At 55.9% G+C, this 17,607-nt stretch overlaps 1 protein-coding gene across 8 annotated transcripts in view; it reads left to right on the top strand.

Annotated features, from left to right (window-relative positions):
- Positions 1 to 17,607, top strand: part of LOC103232832 (inhibitor of nuclear factor kappa B kinase regulatory subunit gamma) — a 33,197-nt gene that overhangs the window by 5,264 nt on the left and 10,326 nt on the right. For 3 of the 8 annotated variants that reach the window (XM_073013285.1, XM_073013286.1, XM_073013281.1), the window contains exons 2-9: positions 4,657 to 4,858; positions 8,674 to 8,885; positions 11,045 to 11,163; positions 12,917 to 13,069; positions 14,220 to 14,316; positions 15,350 to 15,493; positions 16,085 to 16,227; positions 16,445 to 16,506. In XM_073013285.1, the coding sequence (XP_072869386.1) occupies positions 4,657 to 4,858; positions 8,674 to 8,885; positions 11,045 to 11,163; positions 12,917 to 13,069; positions 14,220 to 14,316; positions 15,350 to 15,493; positions 16,085 to 16,227; positions 16,445 to 16,506 (1,132 nt within the window). Of the gene's footprint in view, positions 1 to 14; positions 351 to 4,656; positions 4,859 to 6,447; positions 8,886 to 11,044; positions 11,164 to 12,916; positions 13,070 to 14,219; positions 14,317 to 15,349; positions 15,494 to 16,084; positions 16,228 to 16,444; positions 16,507 to 16,804; positions 17,534 to 17,607 lie in introns of those variants that run through there. The other 5 variants (XM_073013284.1, XM_007993157.3, XM_073013283.1 and 2 more) reach the window with 5 other exon arrangements.

The raw sequence follows: 17,607 nt of genomic DNA on the forward strand, positions 1-17,607 counted from the left end.
GGCCGGTGTGCTTATCATTACCGAGCTTCCGCGGGCCTGCAGAGCCTGGCTGACTCAGACTTCTCTCCGGAGCGGGATGCGGCCTTACCGCGACCTCGCACTTCTCGCCGGCTTCCCGTGTTCCCGGGGCGGGGCTTGTATGTTTTTACTTCCGGATCCCACAGCTATGACACCGGAAGCCGGAAGCGGGGATTTCGACAGCGGAGAAGGAAAGGGCGACCGCGGAACTGGAACTTTCTCGGAGCGCCGGGGCCCTACCTGCGTTCACAGTCCGCCGCTCCCACCCTTCTCACGTCTGACGGACTCTGCTGACAGGTGTGGTCCTTTTCCCTAAAGACAGGGTTCCATCGGTGGGTGTTCCGCCGCTTCCGAGACTCCCCCGGACGTTCAGGCTCCCCCATCTGTTTTGGGCCCCAGCCCGTTCCTGCCGCGCGCTTCTGGAGCACTGGCCAAGGCGGGCCGATTCAGGACCCAGGTTACTTGGGCGGCGAGCTGGACTGTTTCTGTTCCTCCCTTCTCTTCCACTGCGGGGTCTGACCCTACTCCTTGTGCGAGGACTTCTCTAGTTCAGAGACATTTTCTGTTCTCCAAAGTTGACTGCGCTCGATCAGGGTCGTTAAATTCTTCGAAAATGCCTCAAATATAGTTTGGCAGCTAGGTGTCTGATCTCATGTGCCTGTTTGCTCGTTTTGCAAGACAACATCTGCCTGTTCTCATACTGTTTCTGTGATCTGAGAATGAATGGGCTGTACTGGCACATTAGAGGAATAGCACGGAGGTCACTATAGCTGGAGCAGAGTGAGGGAGGGGAGCACAGTTGGAGAGGAAGGGATGGGGTACCCGATGGTACAGGGCTTTGTAGGCCGTTGTAGGGAGGTTGACTTTTACGCAGAAGGCAACGGGGAGCCATGGTAGGGTTCTCAGTAGAGAAAGAATGTGATCGGAATTACGTCTTACACTGATCGTTCTAGCAGTGGTGGGGAGAACAGACCATAGTGGGCAAGGGTAAAAGAAGGGCGACCTATTAAGAGGTAATTGCAGTAATCCAGCTCAGAGACAGTGCTTTGAGCATTTTATTATTGAAAATTTCAAAAATGTACACAAGTAGAAAAATTAGTATAGTAAATCTTTTTAGTTTGTTTGTTTTTGAGAGATGGAGTCTCGCTTTGTCGCCCAGGCTTGAGTGCAGTGGCACGATCTCAGCTCACTCTAACCTCCTCCTCCTGGGTTCAAGCGATTCTTCTGCCTCAGCTTCCCAAGTAGCTGGGACTGCAGGCATGCGCCACTACGCCCAGCTATTTTTTGTATTTTTGGTAGAGACGGGGTTTCACTGTATGTTGGCCAGTGTGCTCTTGAACTCCTGACCTCAGGTGATCTGCCTGCCTCAGCCTCCCAAAGTGCTGGGATTACAGGTGTGAGCCGCTGTGCTCGGCCAGTATAGTAAATCTTACATTCACAGCTCCCAACTTCAACAATTGAAGTTATCAACTTGTGACTAATTTTGTTTATACCTCTCGCAATTGTCTCCCATTATTATTTTTTTCTTTTTCTTTTCTTTTCTTTTTTTTTTTTTTGAGACAGAGTCGCCCTCTGTAGCCAGGCTGGAGTGCAGTGGTGTGATCTCCACCCACTGCAACCTCCGTCTCCTGGGTTCAAGCGATTCTCCTGCCTCAGCCTCCCACATAGCTGGGACTACAGGGGTGCACCGCCACACCCAGCTAATTTTTGTAGTTTTAGTAGAGATGGGGTTTCATCATGTTGGCCAGGATGGTCTTGATCTCTTGACCTTGTCATCTGCCTGCCTCGGCCTCCCAAAGTGCTGGGATTACAGACATGAGCCACCGTGCCCGGCCTCTTTTTTTTTTTTTTTTTTTTTTTTGAGACCCAGTCTCACCCTGTCACCCAGGCTGGAGTGCAGTGGCATAATCTTGGCTCACTGCAACCTCCATGTCCCAGGTTCAAGTGATTCTCCTGCCTCAGCCTCCCAAGTAGCTGGGATTACAGGCATGCACCATCACTCCCACCTATTTTTTTTTTTTTTTTTTTTTTTTGTATTTTTAGTAAATACAGGGTTTCGCCATGTTGGCCAGGCTGGTCTCGACCCCCTGACTTCAAGTGATCCACCGGCCATGACCTCCCAAAGTGCTGGGATTACAGGTGTGAACCACCATGCCTGGCCACCATTATTATTTTCAGTAACAGCTTGAGATATCATTAGCATGTCACACAGTTCATCCATTTAAAGTGTACAATTCAATGGTTTGTGGTATGTGTATTCACAGAACATTTTCATCACCCCCCAAAGAGACCCCATACCCTTTAGCTCAGCTTATCTTCCCCCCAGCCCTAATTGGCTCTCCCCAGTAACCATTAATCCGCTTTATGTCTCTATGGATTTGCTTGTTATAAACATCTCATATAAATAGAATCATACAGTGTTTAGTTTTTTTGTGACTTGTTTATTTCTCTTAGCATATTTGCAAGATTTGTTCATGTTATAGCATGTGGATGTACTAGATTTTGTTTATTCATAGTTGGTGGACATTTGGGTTGTTTCCACTCTCTGGCTGCTATGAGTAATGCTGCTACAAGCATTCATGTGGAGACATGTGTTTTCATTTCTCTCGGGTATATACCTAGGAGTTTTCCCATTATTTGGAGGTGAATTCAGACATCATCTTTAAATATTTAAGTGTGCCTCTCTCTAAGACGGGACTCTGAAAAACAACCACAATATCATTATGACACCTAAAATAGTTAATGTTAATTGCTTAGTGTGATCAGATGGGTTGGGGGATACATTGTGACAGGATTTCCTGATGGATTAGATGTGCTCTTTGTGTGTGTGTGTGTGTGTGTGTGATGGATTAGATGTGCTCTTTGTGTGTGTGTGTGTGTGTGTGTGTGTGAGAGAGAGAGAGAGAGAGACAGAGACAGAGAGAGAGAATCAAAAAAGACTTGACAGCTGGAGGATGGATTTGCCATCAGCTGATAACAAAGGAGGCCTTGGGTAGATGTGAGTTTTGGGGACTGTCGGGGGTCTTAGAGAGGTTCGTTTTGAGAGGACTACTAGATAACCAAGTAGAAATGTTGAGTTTGATAAATGAATGTGGAGTTTAGAAAAGAGGTCTAATTAAGCATCAAGATTGGAGTTCAAGGCATGAGACTGGATAGAATTCCTGCGGGAGCGAATGTAGTTACAGCGGAGAAGACGTCCTAGGACAGAGCTCTGGGGCACCCCAACATGAAGGGTGGGAACCCAGTGAGAGTGCCTGGGCAGGAGTAGCCAGCAAGATAGGGAGGAAACCAGGAGAAGGGGCTGTTCTGGAAGCCAAGGGTGGAGTGCAGTGGCGCAATCTCAGCTCACTGCAACCTCCACCTCCTGGGTTCAAGCAATTCTCCTGCTTTGGCCTCCTGAGTAGCTGGGACTACAGGCGCATGTCATGTCACCACACCCTGCTAATTTATTTATTTATTTTTTTTTTGAGACGGAGTCTTGCTTTGTCGCCTAGGCTGGAGTGCAGTGGCACAATCTTGGCTCACTGCCAGCTCCGCCTCCCAGGTTCACGCCATTCTCCTGCCTTAGCCTCCCGAGTAGCTGGGGCTACAGGCGCCCGCCTCCATGCCTGGCTAATTTTTTATATTTTTAGTAGAGACAGGGTTTCACCGTGTTAGCCAGGATGATCTCGATCTCCTGACTTCATGATCTGCCTGCCTCGGCCTCCCAAAGTGCTAGGGTTACAGGCGTGAGCCACCGTGCCCAGCAATTTTTTTTTTTTTTTTTTTAAAGTAGAGGCAGGGTTTCACCATGTTAGCCAGGATGGTGTCTATCTCCTGACCTTGTGATCGGCCTGCCTTGGCCTCCCAAAGTGCTGGGATTACAGGCATGAGCCACTGCGCCCTGCCAGACATTTTAATCTCACAGTTCTGGAGACTAGAAGTCCAAAACCAAAGGGTTAGCAAGCCCACACCCTCAAAGGCTCTAAGAGGGCGATCCTCCCTTGACTCTCCCAAGCTTCTGATGGCCCCATTTATTCCTGGGCTTGTGGCTGCTTCACTCCAGTCTCCGAGGCAGTCCCGACATGGCCTCCTCCCCTTGCATCTCCCTCTGGCTTGTCTCTTCTGTCTCTCATAAAGACACTGGTTGTTGGATTTAGGGCCCACCCACGTCACCCAGAATGATCTCATCATGAGATCCTACATCTTCAAAGACTCTTTTCCCAAATCACATTTATATGTTCCAGGGGTTGGAACATGGGCATGTCTTTTCGCGGGGCTACCATTCAGCCCACTACACTGGATGAGGGGCCGATACCCTCCACTTCTCCTGCTTGGAGGTGTGTAGGGGGTCAGGATTCCCAGCATACTGACACCTCCCTCCACAAACAGTCCTCTTGTGACTCTCCCACCTCTGGTGAAATTCATCTGTTTCCAGCCTGGAGATAGGCCTTTCCAAGTGCCACATGGGTGGTACAGCACCTCCCTTTGGAATGGGAGTATCTGCTGCCCCTTAGACTGAAAACCCACTTTAGCATCCTGATACACTAGGCGAATTATCAGCGTTCTTTTTAAAATGTAGCCCCAGAACTCATAGGCTCGTTGTGCTGGGTAAGGATGTGGGTCTCCTGTGACTCCCCTGCTGCCTTTCTCTTTCAGCCCCTGCCCTGTTGGATGAGCAGGCACCTCTGGAAGAGCCAACTGTGTGAGATGGTGCAGCCCAGTGGTGGCCCGGCAGCAGATCAGGACGTGCTGGGTGAAGAGTCTCCTCTGGGGAAGCCAGCCATGCTGCACCTGCCTTCAGAGCAAGGCGCTCCTGAGACTCTCCAGCGCTGCCTGGAGGAGAATCAAGAGCTCCGAGGTGAGGAAAGAGTCAGGGGATCTGACCCTGCTGAGGGGAAGGCATCTTCTCCCCACCTGCACCTCTGTGTTTCCTGGGCCTGGGGTGGGGATGTGCTGCCTTCCCTCTTGGTTTCAGGAAGTAGACTCTGGAATGCAGATTAGCGGGGAGGAAGTTTAGAGTGCTCTCAGGACCAGTACTGGGAAGGGAAAGGAGGGACAGCGGAAGAAGCCGGGGTGGGCAGAGGGAGAAGCACACTGCCCGGTAGGCTCCAGGACAGCCTTGTTGGACCTTACAGGGAGCTCTGGAGCTGGAATGAACCTTCCAGGTTGGACCAACATGTCCAGGCCTCTGTGTCCCTGCACTGAGCTCTCATGAAGTACTGTCCATCCTGGGACAGGGCAGAGTCGGCCCTGGGAAGAGGCGTGGTCTGCCCAGAGAGGGGGTGGGGCCTGTCCTGGAAATGGGCGGGGCATGCCCTGGTAGAGGGGCGTGGTCTGTCTTGGGAAGGAAGGTGTGTGGCCCCCACAGGCAACATTCCTCTGGGGCAGTCCCGGCGCACATCTCAGCGGAGGTGAAGGCTGACTTCCCACATCCAGCGGCTGGGACTGGGGAGTTCTCTCCTAGGCTGCCATCTGGGCGCCCCTCACCCTCGGTGCTGCTCAGCTCCAGGTCGTCGTGGGTTCAGGGCTCAGCTGCACGCTCCTGCCCGCGCCCTGGGCGTGATGGCACCCCCAGCCCCTGCCATTCTTCCCCCTCGCCCCCTCTCCCCGCCATTGCTCTGCGTTGCCCCTGGTTAGCCCAGCGGGGCCAGGTGGCTCCCCGCCATACACTCTTGCCTTTCTGCTGCGGCGGCCTTCTAAACCGCCGGTCCCAGAGCTGCAGGGAGGGGCGGCACAGACTCCCCACGTGGCTCATTGTGTGTGGTGGGGCCTGTAGCCCCTTTTGCTTCACCCTTTGGTTCCTGCTGGGGACTCAGGCCAAAGTGTCCACCCCATCGTGGAGGACAACACCCCTTCCTTGCAGGAGTCATCCCTGAGCTGGCACCTCACTTGTGTCTTCAGTTGGCTCTCCGTGTCCTGGCTGGCTGGCTGGCAGCTCCTGGGCGAGGTGGCATGTGCTGTGACTAGTAGAGGCCGCTATCATGGGCCCACTCCCCTGCCGCCTTTGCTGGACTGTGGTCCAAGATGTTATGTGGGGCTCTGTGCTGACAAGTCACATACTCTGTAGGCTTCAGAGAGTGACTCTGGCTAACACCCTGTGGGAGGGGACAAGACCCATGCCTGGATGTGTCTCCTCTTCCTGTCACGGCAAATCACCTTTCCTTCCATGGAGGAAGGGGTCAGTGCAGTCAGCTTGCTGTCAAGGGGCTGCTTGGTCTGCTCGACAGCGAGGCTGAATTGAAGAGGCCCTGCTGGAGCACGGAGACCCAACACAACCTGCCTGCTCCAGGACAGGGTCCCCCACCTCAGTGCTATCGGCACCTGGAGCTGGAGAATTCTCTTGTGCATTGTGGGTTGTGGAGCAGAGTCCCTGGCCTGTACCTGCTAGATGCCAGTAGCATCTGTCCTGTTGTGTCAGCTAACAATATCCCCAGATATTTATTGCAGAATGACCCCTGGGCAGATACAGTTGTCCCTGGTGAGACCCACTGTATTGGGATCTTCAGAGCACTGGTGCACAGAGAGGTGACAGCTAGACTGAGGGCCTCTGCTCATCCCCAGGAGAGTGCTCTGTTGAGGGGGACTTGAGGGTGAGTGTTGCAGGCCAGCCGTGCTTCCCTTCCAGGCTGTGTGTTCAGTGCAGCAGCTTCCCCCGGGCTTCAAGGGCACAGGGAGGCCTCAAGGCTGTATTGACTCCCCTTGCTCTGCCTGACCTGAGCTTTGTGGGTGGCAAGTGAAACTTGTGTCAGGCCCTGGGCCAAGCCCCCAAGGGCCCAAAAGATGCCTGTCCCGGAAGATGTACATGCTTATGTTCACGGAGGAAGCTGTGTTTAGAATGTTTAGGGGGAGATTCACAGAAGAAACTGCATGTCTCTAGTGTGTGACTCCACTTATGAGACCTGTCCAGAAGAGGCCAATCTGCAGAGGCAGATGCAGATGAGGAGGGGCCTGGGGAGTGACTGCTAATGGGGTCCCGGAACTGTTCTGGAATTACATAGTGTGGATGGTTGCGCAACCTGATGGACACACTGAAAACTGCTGAATTAGTTAAAATGGTGAATTTGATGTCATGTGAATTTTACCTCAGTTCAAAACATTTTTTAAAAGACAAGTTGCCAGCCAGGTGCAGTGGCTCATGCCTGTAATCCCAGCTACTTGGGAGGCTGAGGCAGGGAGAATTGCTTGAATCTGGGAGGTGGAGGTCGCAGTGAGCCGAGATCGCACCACGGCACTCCAGCCTGGGCGACAGAGTGAGACTCTGTCTCAAAAAAAAAAGACAAGTTGCAGATGAGCTGAGCTTTGGGCAGAGCGAGCGGGATTCTAATGGGGGTTGGATGTTGTGCTCATCAGCAAGCAATAGTTAGTTGGTTGAGGGTTTTGATCACGGGGTAGTTACTGCCTTCCCCATTTTATCCGGCCCTGTAGTTGCTATAAAGTTGCTAGAACCTTGGCATATCACTTACCAGTTTTGTCACCTCAGATGGCTCCTTCACTGCTTGGGGTGTCTCCTGGGTGTGGGGCTCTCCTTCCTGTGGCCTCTGCTGACTGCCTGGCAATGGCACATGCTCTGGTGAGGGGAGGACCAGCGGTTTTTCCTGTTTGTTTTCTGCTTTCTCGTTTAACCCTCCTCGTCTTGTAAGATGAATGTTGTTGTCTCTGTTCACTATGCAGATGAGGACTTTGAGTCTCAGAGACACCACTAACTTGCCTGGTCCAAGACTTCTGGGCCTCTCAGGCTGCAGCCATCAATGCTGCAGTGACGTTTGCCTGGGAGGCTGACCCTGGGAGTCTGCAGGCGTATTAGGACCCCCTGATCCAGAAGACAGCAGAGGTGTAGGCCAGGAAGGACCACTACCAAGCATCTGAGGGCAGGCACACCTCAGACTGACCAGAATACAAATGAATTCGAGTCACTTACAAAGAAAGTGGCATAAGGCCAGGCACAGTGGCTCATGCCTATAATCCTAGCACGTTGGGAGGCCGAGGTGGGAGGATGGCTTGAGGCCAAGAATTTGAGACCAGCCTGGACAACATAGCAAGATCTTGCCTCTACAAAAGGAAAAATTCAAAAAAGTGGCATTTGATACTTACTTTTTTTTTTTAAATTGAGATAGTTTCACTCTGTTCCCCAGGCTGGAGTGCAATGGTGTGATCTCGGCTCACTGCAACCTCCACCTCCCAGGTTCAAGTGATTCTCCTGCCTTAGCCTCCCAAGTAGCTGGGATTACAGGTGTGCGCCACCACGCCCAGCTAATTTTTGTATTTTTATTACAGACGAGGTTTCACCATGTTGGTCAAGCTGGTCTGTAGCTCCTGACCTCAGGTGATCCACCCACCTCGGCCTCCCAAAGTGCTGGGATTACAGGCATGAACCACTGTGCCTGGCTGACACATACTATTAAGTGAAGCTGATGTGTTTGGTATTGTTTTCTTGTAGAAAGTGAGGGGCATTTGTGTAATGGATTTTGGAAGTGTTTAAAGAAACAAAAGGGAGTGTTGAGACGCCATCCACCCCTGAGAGAAGCTGCATTGGTATTATGGGGGGGAGGGGCACCAGGATGGGTGGCCCCACTTCTGGCCTCTGAATTCCTGAGCCTCGGGCCCATGTGGGCCCAGGCAGGGCCCAGCAGGCCGGGCTGCCCAGCTCCCCTCCGCCATCCCCTCTGCCGCCAGATGCCATCCGGCAGAGCAACCAGATGCTGCGAGAGCGCTGCGAGGAGCTTCTGCATTTCCAAGCCAGCCAGAGGGAGGAGAAGGAGTTCCTCATGTGCAAATTCCAAGAGGCCAGGAAACTGGTGGAGAGACTCAGCCTGGAGAAGCTCGACCTGAAGAGGCAGAAAGAGCAGGCTCTGCGGGAGGTAGAGCACCTGAAGAGATGCCAGCAGGTAGCCGGGGCAGGGCCAGGTTCTGAAAACCCATGGTGACGCCAGTGTTCCACGAGGGAACTCGTGGTCGGGGTCTCCCAAAGCGCCCTGGGGCTCAGTGCTGTGCTGGGAGGGCTCAGAACTCAGAAAAGCGGTCACACTCTGAGTTCCGGTTTATTACAAGGAAAGGACACAGGTCACGGTGAGCGAAGGCTCAGGGTGCACAGGACAGGCTCCAGGAGAGACCAGGCGTGAGCTTCAGTGGCTCCTCGCCCAGGGGAGTTGTGCCGACAGCACCTGTTTCTTTCAGCAACAGTGTGGGACAGTGTGCACGGAGTCATAACTAGGGAAGCTCACCCCAGCCGTGGCGGCCAGGGTTTCCATGGGGGGTGGGCTGTGCAGGCGTGGAGCGCCTGTGTGGCCAACCCTGGTCACTCGGGCTACAGCCACCAGAGGTCCAGCTGTGTGGCCCAGGGCTCCCCCATAAATCGTGTGGTTAGCACAGACCCCCTGGTTTCAGGGCCTTTGTGTGTGGGCTTGGATGATTGCAGGATCCTGGCGATGTTAGTCAGGAAGGGGCTGTGCTGCCTTTGAGGAGCAAGGTGGGGAGAAGTGCTGGAGAGGAAACTTGCTGGTGGGTACCTGGCACTTGCCACAGCCAGGTTCCGCTCCCCTGGGGAAAGGCGTGGATGGTGGGCTGTGCACGTCGCTTCACTCAGGGCTTGGAGCGCCTGGCTTAAGGCGTTGATTTCCTGTGTGGGAAGTGGATGAGTTTTCTACAGCTGCTGTGACCAAGCACCACAGACTTCGGCGAGGCCGAAGCCCCAGAAACGTGTGGCCTCCCGGTTCCGGAGGCCTGGAGGCTGAGCTAGCAGTGGTGTCCCCAGGGTGGGCTCCCCGCCAGGGACATGAGGGAGCGGCCTTCCAGGCCTCTCCCCGGCGCTGGGGGCTGCCGGCTGCGCCTCTCCAGCCTCCACCTCCGTCATCCCGTGGCCTTGTCCCCGCGGGCCTCTGTGCCTGTCCTCCTCTTTTGACAAGAACACCGGAGATACACAAAGATACACAAAAGCGGGCCTTTGTTCAAGCTGGGAAAAGAGATTTTCTTCAGAAACCCCTGCTCACGGGGGAGAGAGCTGAGCTCCGTTCCCGCCCCAGCAGAGGCGGCATGGCCTTGCGAAGGGAGGATGAGGGAGTCGGGAGGGGGCGAGTGGAGGCTCAGGTGAAAGATGGCGGGGCAGCCGGCGTCCTTGCCACGAGGCCAGCCGTGTGTGGGAGCTGCCGGTGCTTACCAAGGTTGGGATTCTTCCCTCCCGTGGAGACTGGGAGACCGGGCCCCGTGCCTCCTGAGGTTTCCATTTCCAAGGAGTGGCTGCGGGGCCCTCGGGAAAGACCCTGGGTTGTGGGTGCTACACAGATGTCTCAAAGGGACAGGCTAAGCCCTTGCTAGTAAATGCTGTAAGAAAGGGAGGTCAGGTGTTGGCCGGAACAGACAGTAAATGCTTTGGACAGCGCTGAGCGTTTTCAGACGGGAACTCAAAAGGGGGCTGGGGCGTCCCAGGGGCGCGGCCTTAGGCTCCCAGAGGCCCCGTGAGGTGGTGGCCGGGTGTCTTCGTGCAGGGGTTTGAGTGGAGCGTGCCTGCCGAGAGGTTCTGCAGTTCCCAGTGTTTAACAAAATTCAGTGTCCACTCTTTGATTTACACAAACTCTCCCATCCTAGCGGCCCCGGGTGTGGACTGGGACCTGTGTTTACTTTGCCCTGTTTGTGCCTGACCTCCTTTTGCCCCAAGTCACAGAGAGGCTGAGAGAGATCCCCTGCTGGGGCTGCAGCCGCAAGGCCACCGGCTTCAGCCCTCAAGGCCTGCTTGCCGGGGCAGTGACTAAGCCGTTGACAACCTCAAGGCAGCTTTGTGCTCCTTCGTCTGTTTGGGGATCTCTTTTGGCCCCATCTGTGTGTCTCACCCTGTGGCAGAGGGTTAAGGTGGGCAGCTGGGGAGGGTTGGGTGGCCCTTGGGCTCATGAGGCCCCAGGGCACCCAGGTTTGGGGGTGCCGAGGGCAGGAAAAAAGGCCTCATGGTGCGCAGGCCTCAGCCTCTTGCGGGTTGCCCCGGGGCTTGCGGATGGCAGGAGTGGGCCCCTGGGGAGAAGGCAGTGCTGACAGGAAGTGGCTTTTTCTCCTGCAGCAGATGGCTGAGGACAAGGCCTCTGTGAAAGCCCAGGTGACATCCTTGCTCGGGGAGCTGCAGGAGAGCCAGAGTCGCTTGGAGGCTGCCACTAAGGAATGCCAGACTCTGGAGGGTCGGTGAGTCGTGGGAGCCAGCTCCGGAGACCCCTTCCAGGGTTTCCAAAAGCATGAGGTGGGTTTAGGGGTTTCCAGGCTGCTCCTTGATGAGGCTAGACCGGGGCAGGCTGCGTAAACACGTTGGGGCAGGTGTCAGGAGAGGTCTGGGCCAGGCATCCGGGACCTGGGTCCCAGCCAGTTCTCCGCACTCTGTGACCCTTTGATGGAGTTTTGATTATTTCCTTAGGAGGCATTTTGGGGGCCCTGAGCCCACACCCACGGTGTCTAGTTCTCTGGAAGGACTTCTGGGACCGGTGCACGGTTGCCCGCGTGGCTGAGGTAGATGACAGTTTTGGAAAAGGGCACAGGGCAGGAGCCGCCAGGGCAGGAGCCTCGGGGGGAGTTGGAGAAGCCCTGTCCCAGCCTCCCGCCGCCCTGCGAGCGGCACAGTGAGACGCGCCTCCCACACGGGCCATGTTCCTGCCCAGAGATGCCCACTAGACACTCGGCGCCCTGGGTGTTTACCGGGGACAGGTCCTGTGAGCGCCCTCTGCCAGGCAGGTACCTAAATCTCTGACTGCCAGCAACAGAGTGGGTGCTCATGGCAACCACGTTGTTCCTACCAATGGCGCAGGTGCAGGGACCGCCCTGACCACTAGGGAAAGTGTCACTGTGTCAAGGGAACTTTACCAGCCAAGGGCCAACCTTGCCAACCAGTGGCCTCAGGCCTGCTGGTTACTCTCTTTGGCAAAGGGGTCTTGGTTCTTGTGAGTGGGACCATTGGGTCAAAGGGCAGGGAGGTTTCTGTGGTTCTCATTCGGCCCTGCTTCTGCCCTCCAGACAGATGGATCAGCTGCCAGGGGGGCCCCGGCCACCCCAGCACAGTAGGCGGTCAGGGTGTACTTGGGGCAGCCGGCAGGGCAGAGGGGAGGGGAGCTCGACCCAGGCTCTGATGGGCAGAGGGAGCCCGTGCAGGGTGTGGGGGCAGCATGCGGGCAGGCGTGGAGGGGAGAGCCAAGAAGCCAGGCCTGCCAGGCAGAGTTGGGGTGACTAGAGAAGGGCCGTGTCTGCCTGTGGCCAGAGGCCACCCAGGACCTGCACAGAAGCACCCACCATCGTCCCTGCAGTGAGGCTGTGTGGTGGGCTGAGGCCAGACCCTGGAAACTGGAGGTTAAGGGAGCTGTAGGGGGGCAGGTGTGGGAACTGAGCATCCGAGCAGGTGGTCTGGGACTCCAGCAGAGCTCTGGGCAGCACCAGGGATGGGGCCGAGTCCTAGTCGGCATTGAGCTCAGTGCTTGCACGCCCAGGTGGGCAGTCTCTCACTTTTGGAACAACAGTCTCTCCTGACCCCTCCACTGAGACTTCTTTTGCTGGGGCCCCCAGCAACCCCCCATTGGAACTCCACAGGCAGTTCCAAGGGCTCCTCTCATCTAGCCCCAGCACTGCGGGATGCAGGTGACCCCATCCTTTTCTCGGACCACCCCCTTCCCCTGGCTTCCAGGTCTCCTTGGCATCTTGACCCTGTACTTGGTCACCTGCTGGGCCCCTACATTGAAGCAAACACGTCTCAAGCAAAGCTCCTCACCTGCTGCTCCCACCTGGCCCCCTGCAGTTGTCCTTGTGTCTGGTGACGGTGCCTCCACCCTGCTGCCTGGCTTCAGCTCACGGTCACAGAGTGTTCAGAGCCGACCCCCACCCCCTCGCCCATGCCCTGCGCATAGCCCCTCCTCTCCCCCCGTTTGTCCTCCCTGAGTCTGCTCTTTCCCTGTGCCAGGGCCCGGGCGGCCAGCGAGCAGGCGCGGCAGCTGGAGAGTGAGCGTGAGGCACTGCAGCAGCAGCACAGCGTGCAGGTGGACCAGCTGCGCATGCAGGGCCAGAGCGTGGAGGCCGCACTCCGCATGGAGCGCCAGGCTGCCTCGGAGGAGAAGTGAGTCAGCCGGGGCGGGGCCGCACCACAGGGTCTGTGGTTCTACACTTGATCTTAGCCAAAAGGCCGAGAAGTGTTGGGTCCATGGTTCTTTCTGCCTTCTGAGGAGCCCTTCAGATTCTGTGTGTGGCTGCGGGCCCATTCTGTCCCTTAGCCTTGCTAACAGTAGAGGCGACTATGATGACACCCGGTTTGTCTTTGACACAAGCATGCCCTCTGCTATCCAGACCACGTCTCACTGCCTGTCCACACGTGGCCTCTTTTGTAGTTTTTTTTTTCCTAGCCACTAGGTCATCAGGGGACTTGCCCTTTAAAACCCCATCTAGGCTGGGTGCCGTGGCTCACGCCTGTAATCCCAAACACTTTGGGAGGCCAAGGTGGGTGGATGGCTTAAGCCCAGGAGTTCAAGACCAGCCTGGGCAACAGAAAGACAACAAAAATACCCCAAGCCTCCCTTCTACTGGCATCCAATCTGGGACCTCAGGTTCCTGTCCTTGGCGTGCCTTTTGAGTCTCCTTTAGAACAGTTCCCCTGCCTTTCTGAGCTGTTTGTGAAGTTCACAGTTTCGAAGAGTGCAGGGTAGTTCCATTGTATTATTACTATTAATTATTATTATTACTATTACTATTGTTATTTTCAAGACAGGGTCTTGCTCTATCGTTCAGGCTGGAGTGCAGTCACATTATCTCAGCTTACTGTACCTTCTGCCTCTTGGGCTCAAGCGATCCTCCCAACTAGCCGGGACTATAGGCACAGGCCAGCACACCTGGCTAATTTTTGTATTTTTGGTAGAGGTGGTGTTTTCCCATGTTGCCCAGGCTGGTCTTGAACTCCTGAGCTCAAGCGATCCTCTCGCCTTGGCTTGTCAAAACGTTGGGATTACGGGTGTGAGCCACCGCATCTGGCTGCGATTTTATTATAAACATTTTAAAATATTAGCTTTTAGGAAAACGACATTAACTGCCTGGTGACCAGTCCAGCGCTCTGCTTTAGAGCTGACAGCCTCAGGAGTCCTCACACAGCCTTGGAAGACCCCATTCCAGGCCTGTGATGCGAGGGAGGGAAGGAAGCGGGTAGAGTTGGAAGCAGGCAGGAACTGTGGCTGGACTGGGATGAGGTGGTTTCTCCAGCAAAAGCGCCTCTTCCTCAGGCGGAAGCTGGCCCAGTTGCAGGTGGCCTATCACCAGCTCTTCCAAGAATACGACAACCACATCAAGAGCAGCCTGGTGGGCAGCGAGCGGAAGCGAGTAAGTGCGGCTGCCGGGGCTCTAGGGCTGGCCTTGTCTCTTCCTCTCCCCGCTTCCCTGAACCTTGAGAATGGGCTTCTGGGAGGGACGCTTGACTTGCCTTAGACCTTTATCAGGCTGCAGCTGTGACAGCTCAGGGAAGCTGTGGGGAGATGGCAACCCCGGGATGTGGCTCTCAGGAGTGTGAGCAGGCCACCATAATGGGGGGCTGGGCCAGAGCCTTGGGATGCTCCCTCTGTGGGGCTGGGGATATCTTGTCTCCATGGACATTCCCTCTTGCCAGCCATCGCCATCTAGGCACCTGGCTCAGCTTCCCCCAAGCCAAGGTAAGCCCGGCAACATTTCCACCCCAGTGTTGGTTGGGAGCCTTTTCCTAGTTTGTCCTCATCAGACCTAAGCTGGGTGCAGTTTGCTAGCGATCACGTTTTAGCAGGACACCATCAATCGTAAGTGTACCCAGAGGAGATTTATAAGGACAAAGCCTGAAGCCAGGTCACGTGGGGAAGAGTTAGCTACAAAACTGGCCACTTAATTTCTGGAGGGAAGCGTTGGTGGGGTGTGTCTGCGTGTGTCTCAGGGAGCTGGGGATGCCTGTGTGGGAGGAGTGCACCTCTGACCAGGTGGCAGAGTGGAAGGACTGAGGACTCTCAGCTTAGCTGTGCACGTGGCGGGCACAGGACCGGCTCGCTGTGAGTGGGTGTGGCCTGTGTCCTATGAAGGGTGGGAGGAAGGCTGTGCAGCTGGGGGTTCTGGGAAGGGAATGTCGGCCTGGCTGGAAGGTTGTGCCAGATGACCTCAGCGGCCTCTTTGGTCCTGAAAAAAACCTCAGCATCTCCTCCTCTGTCGTTTTGGGCCGTGACAGGACGCAGTCTTCTCCCTGTGCACGCTGAGATCCTGCAATGGGCCCTCAAATCAGGGGCTGGCATCACCCAGCTTGGTCAACCACGGCCACTCTTTCGTCCTTCTCAGTTCTTCTCAGCCAGCCTCGCCCCGGGCCGACGAGGCTCCGTCAGCTCCCCTTGCCCGTCTTTAGGGAATGCAGCTGGAAGATCTCAAGCAGCAGCTCCAGCAGGCCGAGGAGGCCCTGGTGGCCAAACAGGAGGTGATCGATAAGCTGAAGGAGGAGGCCGAGCAGCACAAGATTGTGATGGAGACCGTTCCGGTGCTGAAGGCCCAGGTGAGGGCCCTCCTCTCTGGCCCACCCTGGCACTGGGACCTGGAGTGCCTCTTTGGTGTCTTTTTTTTCTTGCTTTTTGAGATGGAGTTTTGCTCTTGTTGTCCAGGCTGGAGTGCAGTGGCACGATCTTGGCTCGCTGCAACCTCTGCCTCCCGGGTTCAAACGATTCTCTTGCCTCAGCCTCCTGAGTAGCTGGGCTTACAGGCGCCTGGCACCACGCCCGTCTGATTTTTGTATTTTTAGTAGAGACAGGGTTTCACCGTGTTGGCCCGGCTGGTCTCGAACTTCTGGCCTCAGGTGATCTGCCCACCTCAGCCTTCCAAAGTTCTGGGATTACAGGCGTGAGCCACCGTGCCTGGCCTCTTTGGCATCATTTTGTAGTGGCCTTTCGTAAGCTTCTGAACCACTTGTGCTGCTCCTTAGACCTCTCGGTGAGCTTGGCGTTACTCGCCGACGTGTCTGTTTCCTCTGCGCCGCTGGGGGCTCTGGGAGGACAGCAGTGGGCTCTGCTTTGTTCCTGTGGTGCCTGGCACAGTGCCTGGTGGGTGGCTGGCTTGTGGTGGGCACATCCCTTTCTGTTGGATTTGCCAGGCGGACATCTACAAGGCGGACTTCCAGGCTGAGAGGCAGGCTCGGGAGAAGCTGGCCGAGAAGAAGGAGCTCTTGCAGGAGCAGCTGGAGCAGCTGCAGAGGGAGTACAGCAAACTGAAGGCCAGCTGTCAGGAGTCGGCCAGGTGGGCCTCTGAGAGCGTGCCCGTGTAAGCAGTGGGTGCGACACTGGGGGGTCGCCAGTGGTGACCGCAGGAGACGGATGGCTCCTGGTGTTCTGGGTTAGGGCTCACTGTGGTCCCTCTCCTCTCACCTGAGCTTCCAAGAGCTGCTTTGACACTAGTCCAGCCAAGGAGCTTTACAGAAACGCATGCCTTGACTGGACGGTTTCTGTTTTCAAAGGATCGAGGACATGAGGAAGCGGCATGTTGAGGTCTCCCAGGCCCCCTTGCCCCCCGCCCCCGGTGAGTGAGCGAGCATTGGGCCTGTGGGAGGAGGTGGGTGGGGAGGGCAGGTGCTGCGCCGCGGGAGGTCACAGTTCGACCTTCCTGTCGCTCTCCGGAGACTTGACGGCGGGAGCTCGTATAGGCCACCCCATCGGTAGCCCACCCCCTTCCCCGAGGCTAAGGGAGGCGTGCCGTGGTATCGGCGGCTCCTGGTTTTACATGAGTGGCCTGTGAGACCAGGCCTGCCATTGACAGTCCTGCCAAGTCTCCGTCCCCTTCCATCCTCCCCTTCCCTCTGACTCTTCTCTTTTCCCAGCCTACCTCTCCTCTCCCCTGGCCCTGCCCAGCCAGAGGAGGAGCCCCCCTGAGGAGCCACCTGACTTCTGCTGTCCCAAGTGCCAGTATCAGGCCCCTGATATGGACACCCTGCAGATACATGTCATGGAGTGCATTGAGTAGGGCCGGCCAGTGCAAGGCCACTAGCTGCCGAGGACATGCCCGGGACCGTGCAGTCTGCGCTTTCCTCTCCCACCTGCCTAGCCCAGGATGAAGGGCTGGGTGACCACAACTGGGATGCCACCTGGACCCCCACCCAGGAGCTGGCCGCGGTGCCTTACGCTTCAGCTCTTGGTCCGCTGGTCGCCTCTTTTAGGGTAGATGCGGCCCTGATCAGGCCTGACTCGCTGCTCTTTTTGTTCCCTTCTGTCTGCTTGAACCACTTGCCTCGGGCTAATCCCTCCCTCTTCCTCCACCCCGCACTGGGGAAGTCAAGAATGGGGGCCTGGGGCTCTCAGGGAGAACTGCTTCCCCTGGCAGAGCTGGGTGGCAGCTCTTCCTCCCAACGGACACCGACCCACCCACCGCTGTGCCCTGGGAGTGCTGCCCTCGTACCGTGCACACGGGTGCTCTCCTTTTGGACTGCATGCTATTCCATTTTGCAGCCAGACCGATGTGTGTTTAACCAGTCACTATTGATGGACATTTGGGTTGTTTCCAATCTTTTTGTTACCATAAATAATGGCGTAGTAAAAATCCTTGTGCGTTAGTTGTGCGTATCTTTGGCATAGATTCTGAGAAGTGACACCACTGAGTATGGGCGATGGGGTAGATGGTACCTGA

This window comes from Chlorocebus sabaeus, chromosome X (assembly GCF_047675955.1).
Source record: "Chlorocebus sabaeus isolate Y175 chromosome X, mChlSab1.0.hap1, whole genome shotgun sequence".
NCBI lineage: Eukaryota > Metazoa > Chordata > Mammalia > Primates > Cercopithecidae > Chlorocebus > Chlorocebus sabaeus.